The sequence below is a fragment of the Camellia sinensis genome, chromosome 5, assembly GCF_055761805.1.
Source record: "Camellia sinensis isolate YWXY chromosome 5, ASM5576180v1, whole genome shotgun sequence".
NCBI lineage: Eukaryota > Viridiplantae > Streptophyta > Magnoliopsida > Ericales > Theaceae > Camellia > Camellia sinensis.
The window spans coordinates 12,512,264-12,539,972 of record NC_138965.1 but is presented as its reverse complement, the minus strand read 5'-3'; the positions used below and the strand labels follow the sequence as shown (position 1 = coordinate 12,539,972).

The 27,709-nt window shown below is 36.1% G+C and overlaps 3 protein-coding genes across 5 annotated transcripts; 1 reads left to right on the top strand and 2 right to left on the bottom strand.

Annotated features, from left to right (window-relative positions):
• Positions 1–908: 908 nt before the first annotated feature.
• Positions 909–7,737, bottom strand: LOC114281911 (endo-1,4-beta-xylanase 5). Of its 3 annotated transcripts, none has more exons than XM_082868262.1 (9): positions 7,466–7,737; positions 5,790–5,874; positions 5,626–5,660; positions 4,101–4,257; positions 3,410–3,582; positions 3,231–3,332; positions 2,975–3,121; positions 2,194–2,832; positions 909–1,330 (listed from the first exon to the last, which is right to left on the bottom strand). In XM_082868262.1, the coding sequence occupies exons 2-9, from the start codon at positions 5,857–5,859 to the stop codon at positions 995–997; spliced, it is 1,659 nt and encodes a 552-aa protein (XP_082724388.1). In that variant the 5' UTR covers positions 5,860–5,874; positions 7,466–7,737; the 3' UTR covers positions 909–994. The 3 variants fall into 3 exon arrangements, with proteins under 3 accessions (XP_082724388.1, XP_082724387.1, XP_028080302.1); XM_082868261.1 differs by having other exon boundaries at positions 5,790–5,931; positions 7,466–7,736; XM_028224501.2 differs by lacking the exon at positions 7,466–7,737 and adding an exon at positions 5,968–6,047.
• Positions 7,738–11,201: 3,464 nt separating this feature from the next.
• LOC145791226 (uncharacterized) lies at positions 11,202–12,041 on the top strand. The gene is made up of 3 exons (XM_082871549.1): positions 11,202–11,260; positions 11,561–11,755; positions 11,892–12,041. The coding sequence occupies exons 1-3, from the start codon at positions 11,202–11,204 to the stop codon at positions 12,010–12,012; spliced, it is 375 nt and encodes a 124-aa protein (XP_082727675.1). The 3' UTR covers positions 12,013–12,041.
• Positions 12,042–15,472: 3,431 nt separating this feature from the next.
• On the bottom strand, positions 15,473–26,444 carry LOC114281909 (protein NUCLEAR FUSION DEFECTIVE 4). Its single transcript, XM_028224498.2, has 3 exons — positions 25,932–26,444; positions 24,961–25,808; positions 15,473–16,289 (listed from the first exon to the last, which is right to left on the bottom strand). Exons 1-3 carry the CDS (start codon positions 26,259–26,261, stop codon positions 15,812–15,814), a joined length of 1,656 nt encoding a protein of 551 aa, XP_028080299.1. The 5' UTR covers positions 26,262–26,444; the 3' UTR covers positions 15,473–15,811.
• Positions 26,445–27,709: the final 1,265 nt, after the last annotated feature.

Genomic DNA, 27,709 nt, shown 5'->3' with positions numbered 1-27,709 from the left:
GGTTTGTTTAGTTTGGTCATTGATGTTGAGTAGTAGCAGTAGTCATCCTCAACAGCTTTCCGTGTCTGGAACTTTGCATGCGCGCATGACATGCGGGACCGTGCACCAACAGGGATATCTAGTATTGATTGTGAACTTCTCTCGTCACAATATATTACAAGTAAAGGTCGACATTGAATTGGGCTATGCCTAAACCCGTTTGCGGGCTAAGCCTAGTTGGCTTTTTGAGAGTAAACTTCATGCACAAGTCCTGCCCAACAAGCCTACGGGTCAAGATTCAAGCCTATATTTTTGGGTTTTTTTTTAAAAAAAAATTATGTGTTGTACGAGACTTTCAGGTTGACAGGCTGCCTCTCACAGGTCAACAGGACGAGTTTCAAATCCTAGACCCATCCCAAACCCTCATTCCCACCAGGCCAGCTTGCCTACGGTACAAACTTAAGTTGGGTTAAAGTTTGTTAGGCCAGATGAGCCTGGGCCGGGCCATGGGAATTTTTGAAAAGGCAAATGTTAAAGAGTGCCCTTATAGCATTGTCTAAAATTGGGATTAAGCTAAAAAATACCTTAGAAATAAGTAAATGTATAAAAAAATGTATTAATTTCAATAAAAAGTGTATTGAATTCAGTAAAAAATATCCTATGTTTATAATTTTTTGTCTTTTTCTTATGTGCTAGGGGGCACTTGTTGGCTAATTTTTTAAAAAAAAATTATTTATTAAGCCTTAGGAATCATCAATTTTGATTCAATTTAACCATACAAAATTACTTAAATTTTTTTTTATTTTTTTTTTGTTTTCGAATTCTACATAATTATAGAAGAGTTGTACCAATCTTGTTTACAGAGATTCCCTGACTTTTCGGCTCAGATTCCAGAACTAATCTACAATATGCATGACATATCATTCAAGTATATAATGCAGTACACTCTTTGTACCACAAGTGATGTATCAATTCAATTTTTGGTATAATTCTGCCAACTGATAAAGACATAGTACTAAAGTTGAATGCTAAAATGTCGAGTCTCATCGCCTCCGCTTAGTGAGAAAGTTGAATTTGCAGTTCTGTTGCTGTAAGTTACAGTCACTTTATATTCACCTAGGAATCCGTAGAAGCTGTATGCGCCTTGTGCATCTGTCTGACCAAGTTCGATCCTAGTTTGCCATTCAATCAGGAGCTTGTCAACCACGTTCCCGGCTGGAAGATTATGAAATTCATTGTCCGTAAGGCACATTTGGTAACACCCATTTGGATGCAGGGCTGTCCATAGCACAATCCCATTTACAGAAGGATGTGAGAAACCTTCTCTCAGTACTTCTTCTAGGTAAATAGCCTGGACAAGATAACAAAACAAAACAAAGTTAGGTTATAGAAGAAGCAAATTAGAGTGACTCCAATTGTCATTGCTATAATATAGGATTTTGGGCAAAAAAGAGTTCCAATGCAGTTGTCATTGGAGTTGCAATGCAACAGCTAACTACGAAACAAAGTTAGGCAGATTGCTAAAATTTTGACAATCTCTTGATGGGCCCACAACTACTATCAATATTTAATTTTTTGTGAAGAAAATAGAAGAAATAGTATTCCAACTATTAAAGCAAGATTGTAACATTTTTTTCATTAGATTGAATTAAATGGGACTACTAGTTGTGATTAATAATACTAGGGTTATATATCCCATCTCACGTTTGGAATGTCCCTAGATTAGGTAGGAGAATAATAGAATCTTATCTTATCTCATATTTGTCTAGAATTACTAGACAATGACTACATGGTGTAATGACGATAGTTTGAGGATATTTTAATATTAATATTTTGACCCTTAATCTGGACCCTCTTAATCCTCCAATTTTGTATCCCTATATGGGAATCAATAGTCCCCACATGGGGAATATACAGTCCGGAAGAACTGTCAATCCAAGGGTCCACTTCGTATCTAGACATGTGATTCGGACCGAATATGATACAAAGTCCAATCTCATGACCTCATTTCCCTCAACAAACACAATGCGTGCCAAAATTTAACTTCAGCATCTCATTTTAGCAATTCACCATCAAACTGTATTTGAATCATAGATTTGGGTAGAGTTTTGGATAGAAAAAAGATGTGTGAAATGATTCAAACACAACCTTAGAGATTCCATGGATAATACAACTCACTCTACTGATATTAGAATACCAATAACCATCGCTCACCTGTGTTTCACGATCAATTTTGCTGCTAATATCAACCTCTGTAAGCCAAATGGGAAGCCCTAGTGTACCCAGCTTGTCAAGAATAGCTCTCATTAGAGGAAGGTTTGGCACGGTAAAATGACCCTCCAATCCAATTCCATCCATAGTCACCCCACCTTGCTTGAGCTCTCTCATCTTTGAAATGTATGCATCCACAGTTGATTTCTCATCATCACAAGTCTCCACCACATTAAATTCATTCATGAACAGAGTCGCTAATGGGTCTGATTCATGTGCTGTCTTAAAAAAATTCAACGTGGCATTGGGTCCGAGTCTATGCTCATAGAAATCGAAATGAAGCATTTCGTTGCTGACATCCCAGTGAATGAATTCCTCCTTGTATTTGCTCATCAGGCTTTGTATGCGTGAGCTCACAGCTGATTTCAGCTCCGAACCTGTCAGGTTGCGAACCCATTCTGGTGTGTACTTTGGGTCTTCCCAGAAGATATTGTGCCCTCTGGCGATAATTTGGTTTGCTCGAACAAATTCCAACATCTGGTCTGCTAATGTGTAGTTGAGTTGCCCCGGATTAGGCTCTGTCGAGTACCACTTGAGTTCATCTTCAAAAACTGCTGCGTTGAATCGCTCAACAAACCAATTCTGAACAGCAATTTAAAGAACTAGTCTTTCAGAAAACAGAAGACAAAAATGTTACCAAACAGATTCAATATTTTGCTCTTTCAAATTTATCATCAATTTCAATTTTTTCGGGTAATCTTTCAGACAGAATTCATAGGCTAACCTGATAGGGAACATTTCCAATAATAGTCTTTGCTATAGCAGATCCAAATGGGAAATCTTTCGAAATTTGCTCAACCGTAATTCTTGCTCCTTGCAACCTGTCTCCATGTCCATCCGACACATGAATTGTCACAGCACGCTTCCTTTCCTTCCAAAAAACAAAAAACAAAAACAAAAAACACCGTCTTGGTTGATTCATTGTAGGATGATGCCTTTTTTAATTTGAACAGGCCTAAAACATGGAGTTGCGTCTTTACTTTTTTAATTTTAAGCCACTGGTTCCAACTCCATTGCTCCTTTGTAAAAGGCTGCAACGAAGCACTAGCAACTTCTATATCGATGTCTTCATTATCTGAATTCTGTAAAATAATGACAACGAATGGTAAAAAAAATTGGCAATTTGGGCAAACAATTAATACATGAATTAGATTTTCACCTGCAAGTATAGCAGGGACAAGCTGGATGATGAAGTTAATGCGAATCCACCCTTGAGAAAAGACCAGCAACCACGCTTGGCTATGACCGTCCCTATGCAATTGTATTTTGTATCTTCTGTCATTAGGCTCGCGCTTACAAGAGCTGAATTGGCAGCGTTGATCTTGATCCAGCCTGTTGAGATCACAAATCGAATAATTTCAGTTACCTAGAAGTTAAATCAATTTATTGTGTTTAAAGTACTTGATGTGATGAGATAATCTATCGGTTTGAATCACTTTTCTAATGCTCTGTACGCAGAGGCAGAGGATTTGAAACTAGTTCTCTGTTTGTTTCTGAGGAAAATATTTTCTTGTGTTTGATTCCATCCCTGAAAATGATGGTGCTGCTGATTGTGGTATTGGTGGTTTGGAAAATGTTTTGCTGAGAAACAAACAGAGCATAAATGCACTTAAACTGATAAGTCAGTGCCAATTTTTGTTCTTCCAATTGGGGGCATTAAGGACTAAGTTGTTAAAATGACTGAAAATTTTGCGTTCCACTGTTTCATTAGATCTCATGCTACATATTGGCTGATCATGAATAAATTATGCTCCAATTCTGTCAAAATTGTGGTATGAATAAATTTTTGGGTGAATAGTGGTATGAATAAATTGAACAATAAAAAACTAAAAAAAATTAGGAAGCTCAACTGGAGAAGGAGTAAATGGTGTCCAGGGTGAGATTTGGCAAGACAAAAGCAGGCCAATAAACTGTGCTTCCATTGTTGTTAAGAATGGGCTGGACAGCTGCAGCCTCATCTTTGAGGACTCCTCCGTCGTAAAGCGGTTTTGCTGGGTACTGTTCACACTGCAGTGATCAGAAAGTAAAACTATGAAAAGGGTCATCATAGAAGAGTCCCTGACCTGACCTCATTACAACAATATTCACTAAAGCTTATTGAACACTTGTCTAAAATTGAAACAATGAGACTTACAACCTAACCACCTTAATACAGAGACATTAATGTTGTGTTTGAATCATGAAATTGGTTAGGAAACTGGAGAATTCTGTGTTTGGAAGGGTTTTGAAATCATAGTTTTACCCCTACATTCTAGTATGATATTTGGTTTGAGTTTTGGAAAATTAATTTCACCCCTCCTTTTAAAAACTCGTTCTAGGCGGGCTTTTAAATTTTGAAATTTGGCCTACCAGTCATCCCCTTGGTCATCAGACCGGTTGACCTTAACAGTGCAATTTATATATATATATATACATATATATTTTTAATAAAACAATATTTTTGAAACTTTTTAAAATTTTTATGAGCTTTTAATAGATTGTTGAGCTATGTATTTAGTTATGAGTTGTAAGTTTTTATATCATATATCACATCAAAAATTTCCCACACAATTCAAAACTCTTTTCAAAACTGATTTACCAAACAAATTTTCTACACTCAAATCATAATTTCAAAACTCACAAACTCAAAATACAACTCCTATTCTCAAATCATATTTAGAAAACTCTACCAAACACTACTCACATTTCTTTCTTCATTTCCCTTTCCAAATTTCTAACTAAATTTATGATTCAAAACCAGATTAAGATACTGGACATTGGACATTTGGTAATGTTGTCAGTTTACTGTTTTCTATTTACAGGAAACAGGTAATTTGTTTGTTTGTTTGTTTGCTTTTTTTTTTTTTTTTCTTCACATTTTTGCCTTGTTTAGTGCACATAATTGTTCGAAAATATATAAAAATAAAAACATAAAAACATGTTCGATGCGTTGCAAGAGACAGTGGTTGGTGGTGGAGTGTGGTCGGTGTTGGAGGTGGTGGGAGTTAGTGTGTCCAAAGGTGGGGAGGTTGAAGTTGGTGGCAGGTGATCAGAGGTGATGGCCGACGTGGGTGGTGGCAAATGGTGGTGGAGAAGGGACGAGGGAATGCAAGCATAATTGTTTTGAAAAGAAGTGAAAATACTTTCTTTCTTTTTAAATTTTTTATATATTTTTAAAATTTTAGAAAATTTGGACACCGTTGTCACTAAAAAATTAAAAAAACGAAAAAAAATCACCAAACGTGTTTTTGTTTCCAATTTTTATAACCAAAGCACAAATAAAACGTTACCAAACAATGCCTAATGTTTGTAAAAGCAAGGGGTTTAACAATGCCTAAACATATAACTGAAATGAAAATGAACGCTAAAAAAGAAGTCAATGTGCTTTCTATTTACCTTTGTGTAAGCAGAAAAATCGTATTGAGGCCCATCTGCGGGAAGAAAACAAAAAAAAATTGAAAATTTCCATTATAAAACTTTAGTGAAATGGATGTATCACTGTGTGTGTGTGTTTGTGTGTGTGTGTGTGTGTGTGAGAGAGAGAGAGAGAGAGAGAGAACCATAAGAAGCCAAGGAAGAGCCATGGAAGAGAAAGACAAGCCAGAGGCAAAAGGATGGAGGGCCTTTCATACTCTTTTCTGGTTTCTGCAAAGAATGTGAATGAATTCAAACATACATCTGGACTCTCTTCTCCAAGAAACTCTACAAAGAAACAAAAGGGTGAATATATATATGTACCTATATATAGAGAGAGAGAGGTCACAAGTGGAACAGTGGAATGATCTAGGAAGCATGAATGCTGATACAGATGCGTGTAACTGCTACGCGAGACGGTAAAATTTATAAATATATGTTTCGTAAAATTTATAATTATTTATGTTTATATATGTTTATAAAATTTATGTTTATAAATATATAAAATTTATAAATATATGTTTCGAAAAATTTATAAATATATGTTTATAAAATTTATAATTATTTATGTTTCGAAATATCCAAAAAGCACTCAAAACAAACACATTCCAAAAATAGGCTTATTTATTTTTTTTCGAAAAACAAATAGAAACACACACACATAGGTCTCTGGTATATATATGATTATTTGTCTCATAGTACCTGAGAAGCACTCAAAACATACACATTCCAAAAATACGCGTATTGCGGACGCAATATAAGTGTGACTATGGCTTGTTTTGAAAAATAAATTAAAAGTTAATTTTATATTTTTTTTAAAAATATATAATAATAATGTGATTTAAAAAAAATTAAAAAATTAACTTTCAACTAACCTATCAAAATAGTCCTATATCAATACACATAATATCAGATAAATATGCGATACTCGCAGGACAATTTTTTCAAACTACCTGCTCTCATAAGGGCCTGAGTAGGTCAACAATTAGGAGCAAGAGACATATATGTCAACCTTTTCATTTATTGTTGCTTTGTTACTTTTTTTCTTTAATGGAAATGTACCTTTGGGGGTTGGCTTCTTTGTATCCCCTCCTTCCTTTAAATTATGAGCCAATGCTTCCAGCACCAACCAACTACAGTGAGGTGACATTTTACTTTTATTTATTTTTTTAAAAAAATATCTCAAATTATAATGTATAGTATAAATTTATAATTAATAAGATGGGTAAATTTTACTTTACCCTCTATAGTTTGGGTCATGTATGGATTACTTCCTAACATTCGAATATCACCACAAAATCCCTTTGTAGTTGATGGACTAAAACGCACCATTCACTTTTCCATCCAAGTTAACGAATTGTATAGTTCAAACGCCCATACAGAGAGTAAGTTACATTTTAAGACGAAAATACCCCTAGAGCATCTTTAGATTTGCAAAGACATGCTATGGGTCTTCCTCCTCTCTAAAATTGCAATCCAAAACAAAAACCAAAATTAATTTAAACAATATAATTTCTATAAAAAATTAATGTGTATAAATATATAATTTGTAGCTATATATATATATATTTAAAGTACCCACAAAAGCAACAAAAATCAACAATGATTTCAAGTCCAAAAAGTAGAGAACCCAGAAAAGGTTTGTGATTATTATGGGAATCACTGAAGAATTGCCGTCTTTGTCTGTTGAAGCTAATTTTCAATTAAAAAAAAAAATCTAACAATAGTGAGGAGTATAAAAAAAATTTAGAAAAACAATGGAAGGATTTAGTCCTCGCATGAAGTAACGAAACATGGAAACAGCATAGCATTTGAACTCTACCTGATTAGAGCCTTGCAGCCAATGCAACTAAGTTGCTTCTTAACAAATTTCATCATGCCACTATTTGAAGGCGTTGAGATGGAGATAGATCTTGTGTGACTTCCTTGAAGAAGGTCTTTACTGGCATTCTTCAAAATGGACTAAAAAAATCTTAAAAGTGGCTGCAGGTGCACATTATTTATGAGACCAAGTTGGACACGGTAAAAGATAAAATGCAGAGTAAAAGATGAAGTGCACATTATTTTTCGGATCTGAACCCAGAAATGGAGAGAGAGAGAAAAAAAGAAGATGAAGATGAAGAGAGAGAACTGGATTTCCCTTAAAATAATATATATATATATATATATGAGGGTATAATTGTCAATTTACAACTTCTATTAACAAAAGTTAGCGTGCATTTTAATCCATCAACCACAAGAGGGTTATGTGGTGATATACGAAAATCAATGAGGTAAACTGCACCCGACCCAAACCATGGGGGGTAAAGTGAAATTTGCCCTAATAAGATTATTTAGCGTAACTTATCTTCTACTTAAAGTTAATGAAGGTAAAAATATCTTAAATATCTGAAAGATGAGTAAGGGATACTTTTGACTTTTACTTTTAATTATCATATTTTAGTTTATAATAAATTGTACCAAATAACACCGATATAGTATGGGTTACATATACTATAAGGAATAATATTTGAAACGATTTTTCTTGTGCCTAGGATTGTTGTTCTTGTTTTGGGGGGTGGGGTTGGTCCTTTTGTTTGTTCATGTCAAGTTGGTGTCATTTTAGTAGGAACCAAACAAAAACATGTGAATCTCTCTTTTGATGGAATATGGACCAATCATATCACACAAAGCCCGTTCCAACAAAGTAATCTTGTGACTAGGGGAACAGTCCTAAGTGAGTTTGATATTGTGGGTAATTGGGAAGTGACTACTTTAGAGATTTTTTGACTTTTTGATTATTTTAGTAGACTATTTTAGTTTTTGTGTTTAGGAAGATTGGATGAATTTTTATTTGAGTTGTTGGATTGAAAAATGTGTTGAAATTATGTTTGAAGTTAAAATGACAAATTTGTCCCTAAGATCACATTTTTTCAAATTTGATGTAAAGGAGCAAAATCGGCATTTATCAAGAGATGACACAACTTGTCAATGTAACAGTGTAGGTTGTGCCTACACTGCCCACGATTTTAGCTATTTTTTTTTTTTAAATATAAAGTGTTGGTTTAGGGACTTTTTAGTTTTTTTTTAGTTTGAAGCTATTTTAGCCTCAAACTCATCTGCCCAAACTCCCCCATTATTGTTGGCGTGATACTTGAGAACCTCTATCAGAGTGTTAGTGGTGAGCCTTAATAATTTATGTATAGAATTATATTAAAAAAGATAACGCATGGTTTGGATTAAATTCTTATATAATAGAACTTACATTTTAAATGAATCTACATTATAGATTAAATATTCTGAGTATTTTAGCATTATTTTAATTTAAATATATGTTTACTTTTTGACAATTATACTTTTACTTGAATTATTCGAACTTGAGAAAATCGGACTGCCCCCTTGAATCATTGGATGAATTTTGAACATGACACGTTAATACAGCACAAATTCAAATCGGCAACACAATAACATGAAAAAATTAAAGTGATTAGTGTAAAGAAGTTGAGATTGTGGAATTTGAATAGTAGTGTACATTTCACTAGGAGGTTGAAAATTCCCCTATCCAAAGGTGGGGTTCAGCGGTTGTGCCCTCGAGGCGACTTGTATTAAAGGTATTACAGTAGTTTGTGGTGTTTAAAAAAAATAAATATTACAATAACTTGTTATTACATATATATTATTTGTCTTCACAGTAGTTTTTATAACATAACCGAAAGTAGGATTCGGCAGATATTCTTTCTTTTTTTCTTTTCTTTTTTTCATACTATGTGGAATTGGTATAACTTGTGGACATGGGCCATCTTGTCTAATAATATGTTTGTGTGGATTGATTCTTTCTATTTTCATGTGTTGTTTATTCTTGTAAGCATGTAACAATTCAACCAATCATAAATTGTCATGTTTTATAAAGGGTTACAAAATATGGCATAATTATTGACAAATCAAATCTCGCCATGTATTTAATTAGTCCCAAATAGAAGATTACATGATGGTCAAGTCAAATATTGTCATGTATTCAAGTGATGCAGTAAATAAGTCTTTTGCTAATCAAAGTAAGTCATTTATCACATTGAGATGATCAAGCCAATAAAATTATGCCACACCTTTTGATATTTATCTCTAAATAAATGGGAGATAATTATCAAAGAAGTTTAAGTCTGTTAAGACTTTCCACCGTCCATTCCTATGAATAGAGTGATCTCTACCAGAATTTTACATACAATTTTTCATTTAATTCTACATACATAAATAAAGTTGTAAAGACAAAAATCTACATCAAGTCAAGAAAAAAAACTCCATTGGATTAAAATTCCAAAATCCCGAAGGTCTCTTCACCAAAGTTTATCAATCTCCATAAAATTTATATAAAGTTTGGAAATTCAAGTCAAAATTCGTCAAATTTATCGTCTTTTACTAAATTGGAGAGAATTCTACAATCTGATTTAAGAAAAAGCTATAGAGCTCTCAAGTCAAAATCTTACAAATTCATCATCTTTTTCGCGTTAATTGAAGGAGATCTCGCCATTCAATTCGGAAACAAACTATTAAGTTCTTGAGTCAACTTGTTAAAGAAAAAAAATTGAAGAATCATTCTTTTGTACAAAAATATCCTAGAGATTGTAATGATGTTATTTTAAATCAATAAATTTATATTTTGTTACTCTATTATTCTATTTTTATTTTACAGGCAAAAAAATTATGTATATAATTCCTTATAATTTTTTTGAAAAATAACTTCGAAATGAAACAATACGAACGTGAGTAACATTCTCACCCATAACCTACAGGGAAGCAATAATGGCTTGAAGTTGCACGCCCTGCATATGAAACAGGGACCATAGTCATGGCAGTATGGAGTGACTACTTTAGGCTTCACTACTAATCAAAGGGCATTTTAAGTCGGTTGAATTTGCTGACGTAGTAAATATTTATTTTTATGCTCAAGATATATATATTTACTCGATTGTATTTAATAAATATATTTGTTTATGCATATGCTTTTATATTAATATTAAGTGTATATACTATAAATAATATATATCTCATTTAAAATCAGAAAGAAGTATTGGTGCAGTGGACTAAGTGTGGTACATTTGGGTTCAAGTTACCTAGATGAAGTGAATTTGAATCTTGGGAGTGTTGATGAGGAAATCATGAGTTAGATTTTTTAAAACATTTAACCACTTTTTGCATCGGTAACTTACCGTCTCAAAAAATTGAAACTTTTTTGCGTCGGCAACTTGCCGACTCAAAAACTCTTTGTGACCACACCATTTTCGTCTTTCGAGTTGCCGTCGCAAAAACTTTTTGCATCGGCAGATATGTTATTTGCGACGGTATATTGCCGACTCAAAAACCCTCTTTTTTTAGTAGTGCTTGGACAAAAAAGACTTGTGTTTGGAGCTAAATAAGTTGTAATTGGATTGAACAGTTTTAACGTTCTAGTACTGATCACGATTATTAAAATTAAGATCTTACATAAGATCGATGAGAATTGGTATATGATTTTGTTGAGACGATGAAGCTCTTGACTAAAGCACAAAACCAAATAGGAGATAAAACAGTGGAGTGGTTAACATATGGTTAACTTTGATCCACTCGTCCAATATCTAGCAAAGCTACAATCTCTAAGAATATTGTAGGTAGAGATACAAAGGAGTCTAAATTCTGCAAAGTGATTTTTAAAGTAATTTTTTATAGGAGTATTTACCAATAAATCCTACTTTACAAACTGTTATACCAAATAGTCTCACTTCTATTCTATTATACCAAATAGTCCCGCTAGTGGGTTGGTTTGGTCCTTTTTGTTTTTTTTTTCCATTTTTTTAAACTGTGTGGACGAGAGTGCCCTTGGTTTAATGTGGGATTATGTTTGCTGGATCAGTTCCTTTTTTTGGAAGCATTGCTCATTCTATCACTGTGTGTGTGCGTGTAACAGTGGCTGCTGTGTGTGTGTATGTGTATCATTGTGTGTGTGTGTGTTGTGTGTGTGTGTATCATTGTGTGTGTGTGTGTGTGTGGGTGTGTTCGTCCAAGCAGACACCACCACATTCAAAAAAGTAGTCCAAATGCTGACCGAATCATCAGAAACAGCAAAACAAGCCTCGAAACCCTCCTCCGATCCACCACCACAGTCCTCCCAAAACTACATACCCCCAATCAAAATAGGACAAAAAAAGCAAGGATTCAAGCTCTACGAGAGAGGGAATAGCCTGAAGATGATCAACCCTTTGATTCAGAGTTCTGGGTTTTTGATCGGAAACCCTCAGAGGAAGAGAAAGCTTGCACCCATCGCCCAGAACTACGACGCCGAGAGGATCGGAGCCACCGCAACTTTTGCCTCTGTTTCCGGTGACATCGCCCAGAGTTTCAGAGTCGTCGTCTTCTTGAAGATGATGATGAAGAAGAACAAGTGGGAATCGTTGTAATGTAAATGTCAGGATTTGTTTTGTGCGGTTGTTGAAAACCTTTGGTCTTTGATGATTGTGTGTGTGTCTGCCTGTGTGAACCCCCAAACACACCAACCCAGCCCAAAACAAAAACCCCTTACAGCGCTTTGCCATTCTGTGACACCCTCTCAATGTATCACATGCAACACATCACACATCCATTCACTAATTATGCACGTGAGACACCCATGCACCACACCCAATTTTTCCCTAACAGCCTTATCAATAACGGTTAAATGAGGGTAATTATGTCCCTCACAATTGAATGGGACTAAATGGTTTAATAGAATAAAAATGGGATCAACTGGTTCATAAGTTCAAATTTTGGGATTTATTGGTAAATCTCCCTTTTTTATATAGCTACTAAAGTGACTATTAGTAATTTTTTTTTTTTTTTTTTGAGAACGATGAAATCACCATAGATTAATAAGCAAGATAACAACATTACAAGTTATAGTAAACATGAGTACAAATAAAAGTAGAATAAACAAGCACCACCAAAAGAGTCCCTAGCCTAGTCCAAAAGCTCGACACCGAGGTGGCCTGAAAAGACTGGGATGAGAGTAAGAATCTTCAATTCGTGGCTCCCACTTGCATTTACCAGCAGCAATGTCGAAGATCAATTTAGAGGATTTAGGACGACGAGGTATGGGAGCACGAATTCTTTTTGACCGACCTACACTACAAAACATAAAATTATCAGACAAAGAAGTTTTTCCAGAAGTCGGTTCTTGCTCCTCCATTTCACAATCACTAATAATCGAGGAAGGCGGTTGAAGAGTTGGCAAATTTGGTGGTGATGGTTGTAGTGGCTCTTCACAAGATTGGGAAGGAGTAGGTAGAACGTCCAGGGATGGGGCCTCCATCTCAATATCCACTACTGCAGCTTGTAGAATTGGGTCAGAGTATCCACGAATGCGAACTTCAACAACCGACAAACTCTGTCGGTGTAAAAACTGAAAGGGTCCACCGGATTGAAGAGCCTGACACGAGTTACGATCAATGAGGAGAAAATCCTTGCCCAAATGCACTCTTCTTGGACGCTTGACCTTCGGCGTGGGCTTATTAGCCTTGTTGAGCGAAGTACCATACACATCAACCTCACTATCCTTACTGCAACCAAACCCACTGTGAGGCCCCTCTCTGATGACATTGCCACAAACCCACCCTGCTCCATTTCCTGGTCCATGATCCTTACACGGAGAATGACCACCCGGTTCAACAGCAACACCAGTATTAGAAGACCCAGGTTGTTCACGGCCTTTTGGCAGTGGAAAGATTGTATCATCCAAGCTCACTTTAGGCTGTAGATGTTCCAAAGCAGCATCCCAATCAAATTGAAAATCATCACCCAGAGAATCCTGAATTAGAGCCATGTCCAACGGGTCCAAAACGGATAATAAGTCAGGGGATAAGGAACCCTGCAACTTATCCTGAGCACAAGCCCCTGACATGACAATGCCTTTGCTTTTCTCTTCTTTGGAAAGACGTTTGGGGACCACTTTAGAGTTAAGCAAAAAGCCTTGCTTGAGCATTGTTCCAAGCACCCAGAAAGTGTAATTGAAAGCTCACCAGCAAAATCCTTAGAAAACGAGTGGTCTCGCCGTGAAACACCTAATCCACGAAGCGGAAACAAGCCGCAGAAATCGCCGGAAAACACAAAAGAGGACAGCAACTAGACCACCGGAAAACACCTATAAAAGCAGATTAAACCCAGATCTACCAACGAGACCGAGGGGAGGGGAAACCAAGTCAACGCGGAAAAAGAAACCCAGATCAACTGGATTGAAGCACTGTCGGCACAGAAATTGACCTTCAATAGGTCCCCCTCCCCCCTACGCGGAACGATCGGAAGAAAAGAAGAGAGAAAAACAAGATTTGAAGCTCGCCAGAAATCGCCGAAAACTGCACGAGTACTAAATATATGGATGACTACTAGTAATGTTGTACTATCATTTTTTTTACAAAAAATCGCTCTAAAGGAACCAAATTCTATTGAATTATTACACATAGTACAACATTACAAATACAAAAGTTTTCCTTGGTGTAAATTCTTTAATGCACGACCAACCAAATAAAGTGAAGAATGCTAGGGTGCACAAGAACTCTCCAAATATGAATTTAGAAAAAAAAAAAAAAAAAAAAAAAAAAAAAAAAAAAAAAAAACTCTCCAAATACATGACAAATTGACAAATAAATACAAAAAAAAAAAAAAAAAAAGAAGAAGAAGAGATGTCTCAAATTTTTTTGCAAGAGCATAAGCAGGCTTAGAAGACAAATTTTGCCATTCACTAATTTAAGAATTGATGCTTACCAAACAACAATTATTTTATTATCGTTTAAAATTATTTCTGCAAACCAAACACTCAATTCTCAAAACATGTTTCTACTCCTGGTGTTTGGGAAGTAAATTTTTTGGTTTTTTTTCACTAGAAGACAAATTAGTTACAAAACCAAAAAAAAAAAAACAAATTCAAACAAAATATTACATCAAATCTCATAATCATTTCACTTTTTCTCTCACAAACATCACATCCAATCACAAAAAAACTTAATTATCTTCCCAAACACAAAAAAAAAAAATTTCTCTAATAATATCCTATAGCTAAAAAAATCTACAAAAAAATCCACTTCCCAACACCCACATAGATTGCAACCTCGTCCTCGTGGTCCTGTCCTACTGAGCACAAGCAAAGCCTCTTGGGAATGACACAACAAGAGATGGTTATGGTCATGCCCATGCCCACAATGGAACTCTAAAAAACTATACTAGAAGAAGACAATATAAGCCCATAAACAAACCGACTTCAGTCCGAAGCCCAAATTTACTCCTACATATAAATTATAATACTAGGAGCACCAAAAAAAAAAAAAAAACTGATGGTGGCTACCCATTAATTTTTTTAAGAAGTTAGTGATAAATCCAAATGGGGAACATTAAAGGGCAAGGTCAGATCTTTTAAGGGTAAAATGACAAATTTTTTGTATTCGTTGAGTGAAAATTATATTTGTGACAATTTTATACTCACTTTTTTTTATTTGTAATTTCTCTCTATTTTCAAATACTACTACTAATCACTGTCATTATAAAAAATACAAAAAAAGTTATCGGATGCAGTGATGAATAAATAGGTGATATGTGAATAAGTAAGTTGACAAGTTGACAGATAGATAGATAGATAGATAGGAATAATATGATATTTCAAATAAAATTTGAGACTATTGTTTCAAAAGCTTCAAAATCAAACATTTAGTCTGAATGCTCTTAATTTTTGTATATTTTTATTTATTTATTTTCCTGTCCACATAACATTAGTGTCATAGAAAATATAATTACTCCATATCCAACTAATAAAAGTGCTCTACTAAAATCTCCAAAAAAAGAAAAAAGCATACGAAGCTGTTACAATTGGAGCATCTAGAATTATGAAAAGCCAGTCCATACAAATCTTACTGTCACCAACATGTGGAAAACTTTAGCAATACAACAATTCTTCTTTTCTAAGAGACATCCAATAGTGCTCAAACAGTCAGTCCAGATTCAATTAAGGAAGTCCTAGTTTCGAGTCCTGATGTCTTATTTCATCCTATATGTAAGGTTAGCGGGTAGGATCGATTCTTGTTTATAAAAAAACAAAATTAAGTGATCCAATATTAAATGCTCAGCCGGATTATCATTGGGTTGTTACCCACTAATCCTATACATCTCTTCCCCTTGTACTGTCATTTTCAGCATTCAGTCAGCGCCCATTTGATACCACCATCGATTTCTTCAACTTCTTGCTCGCATAAATCTTGGCATAGATGTTCTTTGTCCTGACCGCCAACCAGACATCTAAACCAAACCCGACAATGCATGCAATAGCCATGACCACAAACACAAGCCTGTAACAGTGGGAACCTATACATGTGTTGCCGCCTCCGGCCGTGCTTGTAGCCTGTGCATCATATAAGAATCCGGCAAGTAGGCCAGAAAAGAGGAACGAACCGAGTGGGAGGTTGAGGATTAGGATGTTGTAGATGAGGCCATAATATTTGAGGCCGAATAATTCAGAGGCTGTGGGAACCGTGACAGCAAGACGAACTCCGTAGCATATCCCGACCACTATTGAACCGATGTATAGCGAACCGGGCAAAGCTATGGCCATTACAATGTACCCAACAGCCATGAGGATTTGAGATGCTGCATTCCAGAGAGGCCTTGGTGTTCCAGCTTTCCTGCAAAATGAAAAATTGGGTAACAAACCAGAATCAATGCCTACTAATTGCCCAGAAGATTCAATCTTCAACTTGGTTATAGTAGATAAAAAGTTTTACAAGTATGAGAGAATCAGTTTTCAACTTTGGTACAAATGAGTGGGCCTAGTGGATAAAGCCTTGATGCTCCTACTTGTGCAGTTCGGTTCTATCCCCAACTGCCTTATAGAACAGTTAACTCGGTGACACACAAAAAAATAAATAAATAAATAACAAAAAAATTGTAAATCGTGCACGCACAAAAGAATACAAGATTTATATTGTTCACAAAAAATCTAGGACTATGTCCACTGTTGTCGTGGTTTCACTTTGAACAAAAAGAGTTACCAATGAAGTACAAAGACGGTTAACCTCCCAACTACATACATATGATGTAGTATTAGGACTACATAATACAAGTGTGAAAGTACCAAAATACTCTTTCCCCTACAACCTCTGCCAACTTACTGTAAAGTTGTATTTTGTAGTCAAGTTGTTGATGTCCCATACTTATTACGAATTACACTATCCAACATCCTTTTCTCTTCCCTTAGACTAGGCTAGAGTAAGAATTTTCAATGTATTAAAATAAAAAAGACACTTCAGTAAGTTTGGGAAGATCCAAAAAAGTCAAAAAGCCAAAAAGTTACTCAAAAAGTTAAAAAGTTAACACTATTCACCAAAAGTCAACAATTACGGCTGCACAACTCCCAATTCAAATTTTTCCCTACAAATCAATTTTTACAATTTTTTATTACACATTTTTCAATAAAAAGTCAAAAAGTTAACCCAAACATCCATATTTTCAACCTCAATTTTTTAGTCTAAAAAGACAAAAAATGCACTTTTTTAGTCTTCCCAAACTTGGCCTATTAGAATTAGAATGGATGCATCAGACAATCCTAACCAAACTTCTATGTCAACGTGAAAGGAATGAGAGAATATATGAGAACTAAGCAATAGAAACCCAATTTGGCAGACCAGACTAAAAGATTAATGCTGTGTTTGGTTGAGGGATTTTGGCAGGGATTTGGAAAGAGAAAGGGAAAAGTTGCGTGAAACTAGGTAAAATATAGGCATGTTTTATTCACATTTCACTTACATTTTCTATTTCCCTTTCCAAATCCCTCCCCAAATCCCTCAACCAAACACACCATAAAGGTCCATGTTCTATAAGAGCTCAAAAGGGACTCAATACCCAGTGCCTTCAAGAATGGGCAATAATATTCTGTAACATTTAGCAATTTGTCCATACCATACAACTTTTGCTTTCACAAAGGTCAAAACATATCCCAACTTTATGAGCCAACCAAAGAAAGTAGTGCTTCGTCGTCGGTAGCATCTTCTTTACGCGATCGGCACTTACATTGGTAAAATAAATCAACTAGTAATAATATATGCCATTCCACTAAATCTTGATGGGTAAGAGCGAATTTTCTCAGTTTATGAAGGTTCCTATTAAAAAAAAATTGCATAGTTAAAATACTAATCTAATATGGTGCCATGAGACCATGAGAGTGACTAAGATTTGAATATTTGGTGTCCCCACCAAAAGGTAGGTCAGGAAATCCCTCCTCAACTCATATCTATAAACAGATGGGTGAAATTTATAATAAGGGTGTGAAGGGTACTTTAGCCTAATTAATGGAGCCTTTTTAAGTCTTCCCACACATAATTCGATTCGAAAGTAAAAGTTGCCATTCCCAGTGATGATAACCCCTTTTCTTCAAACTTCAAAAGGAGCTAATCCCTTTCTTAAGTTAGGACTTTAAAATAAAAGTAACAATAAACAAACATAAAATTTATACAAAATCAATGTCTGGAATCAGAATTTTTTTTTCCACGTGTCAGAGTGTTTTCCTTGAGAGAATTGCTACTTCTATACACCAACCCGTTTTTGACTCTCATACATCAAGCACCAAAGGCAAGAAAGTAATAAAAAGACGAAAATACTGCCCTAAAAGACGAAAACACAGTACAAAAGTTGACAAGTTCGCAGCATCGAAGCCAAGAAGCTGTGCTTGGCTCATCTGTTGGACCATAAGGCTACTACACATCAGTGAATGGAGGACAAAGGAAGGAGGATGGGGGGCCATACCCCACTATGCTCCAAAAAATATGTTAGTTCTACAAGTTTTTGCACTTTCGTTTCATTTAAAGTCCCCACAGGCAAACCATCCACCAAAATTCCAAGCCAAAAACCCGAATTCAGAGCAGTGGTGAGGACAGGGGAGCAGAGAGGCATCCTAGGCTCCTATTATCGGAGTGTTTTGAGAAATTCATGCCATCCCAAAAGACTCAATTGTTAAATTATATCATGAAATTCTTATGTGATCTAATAATTATGAGTGTTTTGAGAATTGTTAATGTAAATGTAAATCACCTACTACACTCCACCAAACCTACCTCCACCACTCACTCCTATCACCTACTACACTCCACCAAACCTACCTCCACCACTCACTCCTCACCTACTCCAGAATCATCTCCTATATAATAGGAATTCTTGTACAAAATATCAACACAACAATCTTGTAATCAATATCAATCAATAATATACATCAATTTATTTTACACATCAATTTATTTTACATGGTATCAGAGCAAGGTTAAGAACCTAGTATTTTCGCTTCACCGGCGGGCGGCAGCCTCGCCTTGGCCGCCCGCCGGACCTCTCATCTTCCAACTATTTCTGCATGCCGGATTTTCATCCATCAAAACCAACCCAGGTACCATCTTGCTTTGCACTCCCTTGAGGACCACTGCCTTCAGCCGTGATTCGACCAACACCACCTCGCTGCCGTCATCCACTTCTCCACCACCACCTGCAGCTTCATCTCCGCCGCTGACATCTCTCTCTCCCTGCACCAGCCACCGACGGACCACTGTTCGCGGAGGTGGATATTGGCAGCAGCGACTCCGCGCTGATGGTTCGAGTCACCGTGGTCCAAACTCAACCACTCCTCTCCCCCTGACTCTGCCGCTTTTTTTTTTTTTTTTTTTTTTTGAGGTAGAATAGATTGTATGTATTCATATGGTTAGGGGCTCCTTATATAGGAGACGATTTACAAATTGTAATGATGAAAATCTAAAGCACTAACATTGCACTATACATAAAGTATAAACCACTAACATAAAGCTAACACACTAAGCTAACACACTAAGGTGGATATTGGCAGCAGCGACTCCGCGCTGATGGTTCGAGTCACCGTGGTCCAAACTCAACCACTCCTCTCCCCCTGACTCTGCCGCCTGCCTCAACAGCACCATTCATATATAGGGCTCCACTGATTCTGTAAGATATCCAAGCAAATACTCCCATCCGCATAGATGTTTGGATGGAACATCCGTGAGACAAACCGTACTGTTGGTGGTTTGTTTGGATAATCTTCTGTGAATTGCAGAGTAAGCTTAAAGGTACCTCCATCCGAAGGTGTATCATCAGGTCCAAAAATCATAGCGTTCCACAACATGATATTGTTGTCTTGAGGAGCACCACTGATTCCGGCGGGTGGATCTTGCTGCAACCTCTTGAAATCCCTCATCAGCCTCTTCCTCGCCGGTGTCGACATTTTTGCCTCTGGTTAATTCAACAATAAAAGTTCCCTATATATGTGTAGATATATACATAGACAGAGAGAGAAGATCTGGCAGAATCCAAGAGAGAGTCATCACATGGAGCCCTCACTATTCACATCATGAAAGAGAGTGCATTAAAGACTCCACTATCTTTCTTTTTTTGTTTTTTTTTTTTTTTCCTTACGTGGGCTTGTCTACACGCACTCTTGTTCCCCACTCATTATTTTTTTTATATATTTCTTTTACTCCTCCTTTTGACAAGGACACGCACCACACACTGTTTTGCACACCCATCATCTTCTTTTGCACACCCATCATCTTCTTTTTCCCTTAGTGGTAGGATCCGCCCAACACCTTTGCATCTCCCTTTTTTTTTTTTTATTTTTTTTTTTTTTTAATACTTTAACCTTCCGAAACTTTTCTTCACCTTTATCCCACACTTCATTTTATTTATTATTATTCTTCTTTAAAACAAACAAACAAACAAACAAAAAAAAAAAAAAAAAAAGGCAACCGATGAACTGCACACAAAACTCCACCTTATTTTATTCATGTCGGGACTCACCCCGATCACCATTTTACATACAAAACACAAAAAAAAACAAAATAAATAAATAAATAAAAAAAAAAAAAAAAAAAAAACACACAAACCACCACAACACACCCACATCCACAGTGGGATTTTTCTTCTCTACTCTTCCGCCGGTCTTTTCTTCTTGCCTCCGTCTTGGGCGGCCCTTGCCGGTGTTGCCTCCGTGTTTCCCACTCCACTGGGCATGACCACTATTCCTTGCTCCTCCACTGCAGCATATGGCGGCCCTCCAAATCGGAACATCACGGTGGCCTTCCGCTTCAGCTCCTTGTTTTCTGCCCTTAGCACGCTTATCTCTGCTCGCGCATCCTTATACATGCGTTGGAGCAGAGCCAGCTGGGAGTTTAATTGCTGCACCTCATTTGTCCTACTCTGCAGCCGGTGCGACAAGTTGGTGACCGCCGTCATGGACTCCACACATGCCTTCAACGTATATTGATTGGCCTCCACATCCGACTGCACCGCCATTTTTTGCTCCACAGACCGCATCGGAAAGTTCAGCGGAGCAAACCCAGCAGTGTTTGGTTGAGGTTCACTGGCCACCGCACCAGTTCTCTCTCCTGTCGACTCGTTGAGGTCGGGAAAGAGGGTAAGCAGCCCGCGGGAAGACGAAGCCATTTTTTCTGGGCAACAGAGTGTTATAGAGAGTGTTACAGAGTATCTTCTCAGCAAAACCTTCTCAGCAAAACGAAGAGTTTTTCAGAGGCTTTTCGCCAATTGTTTGTCTTCGCCTCTGCCTCAGCTCTGTCTTGGTTAAATAGCCGAGGCAGCCACGCGCATCGCGCGCCTCTTCTTGCCGACAAACAGGCACACCTTTTGATGCATTCGGGCACGCCTTTTGATGGCACGCCTTTTGAGGGTGCGGGCACACCTTTTGAGGGCACGACTTTTGAGGGCTCGATATCTACATCCATGTATATTTTGTTTGGGCAGCCTATATACACACTCATACAGTGTCTTTTACACCGGTCAGCTTTATCAATCCCTTTGTTTCAACCTCAAATAGGTTTCTATCTTCACACCTATTTGAGTTTGAGGGGGGGTTATACCAGTATAATGTATAAGTCGCCCATGGCGCACTCCCTAAGTTACCCCCTTGGTGCACCACCACAATGTTCTACATCGGTCCGACATGACCCCGTAAACTGTCTTCTACAACGGTCCGACATGACCCCGTAAACTGTCTGCTACATCGGTCCGACATGACCCCGTAAACTGTCCTGCTACATCGGTCCGACATGACCCCGTAAACTGTCTTCTACAACGGTCCGACATGACCCCGTAAACTGTCTTCTACATCTGACACGACCACACAGTGTCTGCTTCAACGGTCCAACATGACCCCGTAAACTGTCTGCTACAACGGTCTGACACGACCATACCGTGTCTCCTATCCTATTTTATTTTATTTATCAGTTTATTTTTCTGTTTTGTTACTCTCTCCAAACTCAAGTTGGCTAGTACCTATCCTCCTTGAGTTTGAGGGGGGCTGTTAATGTAAATGTAAATCACCTACTACACTCCACCAAACCTACCTCCACCACTCACTCCTATCACCTACTACACTCCACCAAACCTACCTCCACCACTCACTCCTCACCTACTCCAGAATCATCTCCTATATAATAGGAATTCTTGTACAAAATATCAACACAACAATCTTGTAATCAATATCAATCAATAATATACATCAATTTATTTTACACATCAATTTATTTTACAAGAATAATGAATATGCGTCCCATCTCAAAAGACTCGATAGTTAAATTATCATATCATGAAATTCTCACGCTATCCAATAATTTTGAATGTTTTGGAAAATATGAATTTTGGGATCCTTGGATCATATTAATTTGATTATTTTGATCCCAAAATTTATATAATTTATTTTTAGCTTCACAATTGGGTTGATACCCACCCAAAATTCAATGGTTCAAAACCACGTCTAGATGGAATTGCTGAGCTCATGGTTGGACACGACATAAGGATTTGTGTCATCGTATATGTACTTTAGTTAAACACTAAAAAACAAAACGTTAGAATTTGAATGAAGTAATAATTAAAATTTTCTATTATGGAATACCCTGAAAATATTAATTAGTAAGTTTGAAAAAATTACATTTTTCTTAAAAGTAGCATAAATGATTAATAATTATCAACTAAGTGGGCTGCTTCAGGGTTCACTCTATGGCCCCATTTGGTAGAGTCGTGGGAAAGTAATTATAAATTATAACTTATAACTGTGAACATAATACATTTGATAAATATATAATGGAAGTATTATTTTAACAATTTTTTTCCATTATAAATTAATTAGAATCAATTAATGGCTTAATTAGTATCAATTAATATTAATAATCAACAATTGTTATTAATTAGTGTCAATTAATAATTAATTCATTACAAAAATATACAATATTAATTTATTAATAATTAATACCAATTAATATTGATACCAATATAAAAATTGTTATTTTTTTCTGTTTTACCTCTCCTCTTTCTTTTTGTTAATTTTGTTTCATTTATTAATTCATTACATATTATTTTATTAATTTATTAACTGCCACCGATGGCTAGGGTTTCAACGCCAGAGAACAATGCAGATTGCGATCGCGACGGCGACAAACAACGCAGATCGAGAGAGAGAGAGAGAGATGGCGGTGGTTAGGGTTTCATATCGTAATCACGATCGCAAATAGAGAGAGAGAGAACGGGTCAATCTTGACAGTGGCAAACAACGCCAAAAAACAACGCAGCTGGAGAGAGAGAGATGGTAGTGGTTAGGTTTCAAATCCAGATCACGATGGCAATGGCGGTGGTGACGGGAGGTGACGAGGAGCAAATCGTGAGAGAGAGAGAGAGAGAGCTCTGGTTTGTTCGTCGAAAATCGCCTCTCTCTCTCTCTCTTTCTCTCTCTCCAGTGAGCAAATGAACAGTGTTTTGAGAAAGGGAGTTTATATACTTGGGCTTTTGGTAAAAGTTGAAATTGACGAGGGGCATTTAAGTAATTTTGCCCCTTGATTTTCAGCTTTCCGTTTAAGCTGAAATGGAAAAGCTGGTCTTCCCTCACTCAAAGAAAAAGCTGAAAATCAACTTATAAAAAGCTATAATTTACACTATTAAGTTACACCAAACACACAAAAATAACTTATTTTCAACTATAAGTTGACTTAAGCTAAAAATAAGTTGTGCCAAACCAGCACTATGTGCTCATTTAAGAAGAGTGGGTTTGGGGCTTTTTGGCTAAAATAGTTATAAAAAAAAAAAAACAAAATAAACTTTTAGTCCAATAAGATAAAATATCACATCTAACCCATAATCATCATATTTTTATTTTTACAAAAGTTAAAAAAGCCAAAAAACCCATCCCAAACGAGACTTTTTAGTCCCAGCCTAAAATAGCTAAAAAGCCAAAAAAAATCAACCCATTTCCCAAACAAATTCTATAAATTCAATTTTTTTTTTTTTTTGTTCAGAATCTATCTAAAATTATCAATCATTTATTTCAGACATGAACACACACAATACTAAAAAAAAAAATTTGTTCAGAATCTATCTAAAATTATCAATCATTTAATTCAATCTCTATCCCATAATACTACTCTGGATAACTTTTTGGGATAGTTTTTCTAGGTAAATAGATTTACTGTTCTTACTTATGACAAAAGTTAATTGTTCTTCTCTCAAATAGGACTCTAGGCATGGTTTATTTTTCTTTCCCAAATTTAGACTTTCTTATAGCTACTGTGTTTATACCCATGCATTGTTGAATTATAATCATCGAGTTTAATAAAATTCATTTTCATACTCATAATTGATCACGTACTCACATAATAATAATAACTAATATTCTTAGATATTCAATAACAAGAGTCATAATTAAATAAAGAAAAACACTTGAGATCTAATTAGAATACCATTAATGATGTGACAGTAGGACCTATTGTATGTTGTGTCTTTTTTTTTTTTTAAATTTTTTTTTTTTTAATTTCTACCTCATTAATGGTGGATTTAGAATTTCTTATTTAGAGCTCTAAATCATTGCTATTAAATAAAAGATACTATGATCCAAGGAAGAAACTACTCCTTTTCTTTGTTTTAAAAGTATAAATTAGATTAATAGTGCCGATACTTTAATAATTGAGTCGTTTTGATATTTACAATTTTAATTGATTCGATTTTAATTATAAATTTATAATTTTATATTAATTTGATCCAATTAATTACTCCGTTAGTCTTTTTTATGAAAAATGAGCACATAAGCAAGCGACAAGCCGTGTTATTTGTTTAGGGACAAAATTATAAACTTGTTTAACACAGTAAGTTAAGCTCAATTTAGTGATATTTTTTGTCAAAACCTTAAGGAATGATATCAATTGAATCAAATTAACACAAAATTAAAAATTAAAAGTTAAAACTAAAATGACACAATAAACAAAATTATTTTGGACGGAAAATAAAGAAATTTGCAGATAAACTTACTTGATGAAATACTCGGAAACCGAACCCGAAACGATGCGCCCAAAGAAGCCCCAAATACTCGTAAGCGACACAAAAATGGATACATCCACGTACCCGAGAGCCAGACCCATTTGGCCCAGATTGTTCATCACCGCCAGACCCGTCCCCACTCCGCATAGAAACGACCCGAACAAGATCCAGAAATCAACCGTCCCAAACGCCTCCCAAACCGTGTGATCTTCTCCGATCACCGGCCGCCGACTCTCCTCCTCCGCCTCCGCCGCTTTCGCCGCCGTCTCCACCATCACCACCTCCCTCTCTTCTTCTTCTTCTTCTTCTTCTTCCAATAAAGGTTTTGTTGTATGCTCGATGTCTGAACTAGATATAGAGTCAGATCGAATTAAACTCTGTAGAGCAAGGTAGATTGGGACCGACAATGGCGAAGCCAAGAGTATGAGAAGTCCGGCGGCGAAAGTTTGCGAAACAGCGCCGCCGTGAGTTCCGGTGACGTCGAAGAGCAAAAGGTAGACTGCGACGGCGACGGCGACGGCGTTGAAGATTCCAAAGTAGCGAATTTCTTCGTTTTCTTCGGCGGAGGTGGAAGAGGGAGGGATTTCGCGGAGGAAGAGAATGGCGGCGAGGCAGACTAGGAAGGGGACGATTGCGAGCATGAGGAGAAAAGTTGAAGGATCGTCGGAGAACAGGGCCGTACAGAGATCAGTGAATATGGCGGTGCTTAAACCGACATAGCCTTTGAGAATTCCAGAAACTGGTCCTCTGTTCTTCCGGAAGTTTCGAATGCAGGTTACGAGCACCGCGGTGTTCATCCATGTCGTACTGTTACCTCCCATGCACAGAAATATACACATCTGCAGATTTCATTCAATTATTTGATGATTTTGTTATTATCTATCTACTAGTATTAAAATAGTCAATTCGTATATTATATAGAAAGAAAGAATCATCATTTTCATTGAGATGGTGAATAATACCTGCCAATAAGGGAGTGGTTTGATTTTCTGGCTAACAACAAGCCATTGGACGCCATAGCCAATGAATCCTTCAATTGAACCGATGAGGAGAATGACCGGAGTGGGGAGGCGGTCGGAGGCGAGGCCGGCGAAGATGCCGAAGGCTTTGCCAACGTCTTTGGCGACGGAGAGGTTGTTGAGTTGGAGTTGAGTGAGAACCATGAGGGACTTGATTGCGTCCGAGTAGTTGGAGAAGGTGTAGTTGTTGCCCGAGATGGCTTGGACCCAGACGGCGGTCACGAATCCCACCCATTTTCCGGCGGGAGATGTTGGGGTTAGTTTCATACTCATCTTGGGTTTATGGATCCAACAGTCCAAAATCAGAGAGAGGTTTGAGCGGTTGGTGACAACTTAGAAGAGAATTGAATTCAGAGAGACGATGGTGACTTATAGTTTGGCTTTGGAATTGGAAGCCTTTCTTTACATGATGGGACAGTGTGTGAATAGAATTCAATGAATGAGAAATGTTATCTCACTGATATATATATATATATATATATATTTAATGTGGATGTATAAATTTAGGAAAACACTGTGGATTTATAATTACATAAAAAAAAATAGTAGAATTATATATTAATATCATAATTAAAAAAAATTAATATATCATAATTAAAAAAAATTAATTATAACTAAAAAAAATAATGTAACTAAAAGTATATATAGTATATGATCTTTATAATAAAATTCTTCATAAAATTATGATTGATTTCATTATGTAGAAATAATCAAAACAACAATGTTAGGTAGCTCAAATTTTTGTGGTTCAAATGGTTCAAATCACTCAAAACGACATCGTTTTGACAAATTTTGAGTGTAAAATGATATGATTTTGACAAATTAGACTCATTTAAACCACAAAATTTTAAGTTACCAAATATTTTTCCTAATCAAAATATACAACTGATTATACCTACATAATCAAAATATGCATCTGATTATACAAAAATGGTAGAGGTGCTTTTCAGAATGGGGATCCTCCTTGAGTTTCCTACTTTGACTTTCTACTTGTTGAATTATTCGACTTACTTTTTAGTCTTAATTTTGATAATCTAAATTGTTCATATTTTAATATTTGTTTAGTATATCATACTTTTAAAAAATCAAGTTGATTAGATATCAAAAAATATGCATTCGGATCATCGAACTAAAAATCCTTTTTTCAAAAAATTTAATAAACAGTTTTCCAAACACATGTTTTCTGATATCTGATTAACTTGATTTTTTTACAGGTATGATATACTCAACAAATCTTAAAATGTGGACGATTCAGATCATCAAAATTGAGCCTAAAAGTGAGCTCAATAACTTAGCAAGTAGGAAGTCAAGTAGGAACCTCAAGAACGGGATCCTAATTCGTGCTCTGAACCTAATCTATTCACTAAAATTGATTGACTCGGCTCAATTTATTATCTTTTAAGTAGCTTTAATAGTATGAACAGATAGATATGGATGGATATTTTTTCAATCTGCTTATGTTCGGACAGGTAGTAAATAAAAGGTCATCCAACCTAACCTAATCCGATTTGCCAACCCTATTATCAAAATGATATCATGTTTTTTTTATACTTTGTATATTAAAAAATTTTAGACTCAAATAAAACTTAGGGGCCGTTTGGCAATGACTTTTTTAATTGATTTTTTGGTTTTTTTGAATTTTTTAGCCTGGAATTTTTTTAGTTGTTTGACATTCTTGTTTGACTTCTTTGATTTTTTGGCTTTGGAATAACAAAATTGCC

Excerpts from the sequence above, each read along its gene's own strand:
- LOC114281911 (XM_082868262.1), bottom strand. The coding sequence starts at position 5,859 with ATGAAAGGCCCTCCATCCTTTTGCCTCTGGCTTGTCTTTCTCTTCCAT. Across the intron at positions 4,258-5,625 it reads ATTTTTCTGCTTACACAAAG|TGTGAACAGTACCCAGCAAA; the intron begins GTAAATAGAAAG and ends TGATCACTGCAG. Across the intron at positions 2,833-2,974 it reads TTGGAAATGTTCCCTATCAG|AATTGGTTTGTTGAGCGATT; the intron begins GTTAGCCTATGA and ends ATTGCTGTTCAG.
- LOC145791226 (XM_082871549.1), top strand. The coding sequence starts at position 11,202 with ATGGTTAACTTTGATCCACTCGTCCAATATCTAGCAAAGCTACAATCT. Across the intron at positions 11,261-11,560 it reads CTACAATCTCTAAGAATATT|TGGCTGCTGTGTGTGTGTAT; the intron begins GTAGGTAGAGAT and ends TGCGTGTAACAG. Across the intron at positions 11,756-11,891 it reads TCCTCCGATCCACCACCACA|AGGAAGAGAAAGCTTGCACC; the intron begins GTCCTCCCAAAA and ends GGAAACCCTCAG.
- LOC114281909 (XM_028224498.2), bottom strand. The coding sequence starts at position 26,261 with ATGAGTATGAAACTAACCCCAACATCTCCCGCCGGAAAATGGGTGGGA. Across the intron at positions 25,809-25,931 it reads AACCACTCCCTTATTGGCAG|ATGTGTATATTTCTGTGCAT; the intron begins GTATTATTCACC and ends TGAAATCTGCAG. Across the intron at positions 16,290-24,960 it reads GTTTCCGAGTATTTCATCAA|GAAAGCTGGAACACCAAGGC; the intron begins GTAAGTTTATCT and ends TTCATTTTGCAG.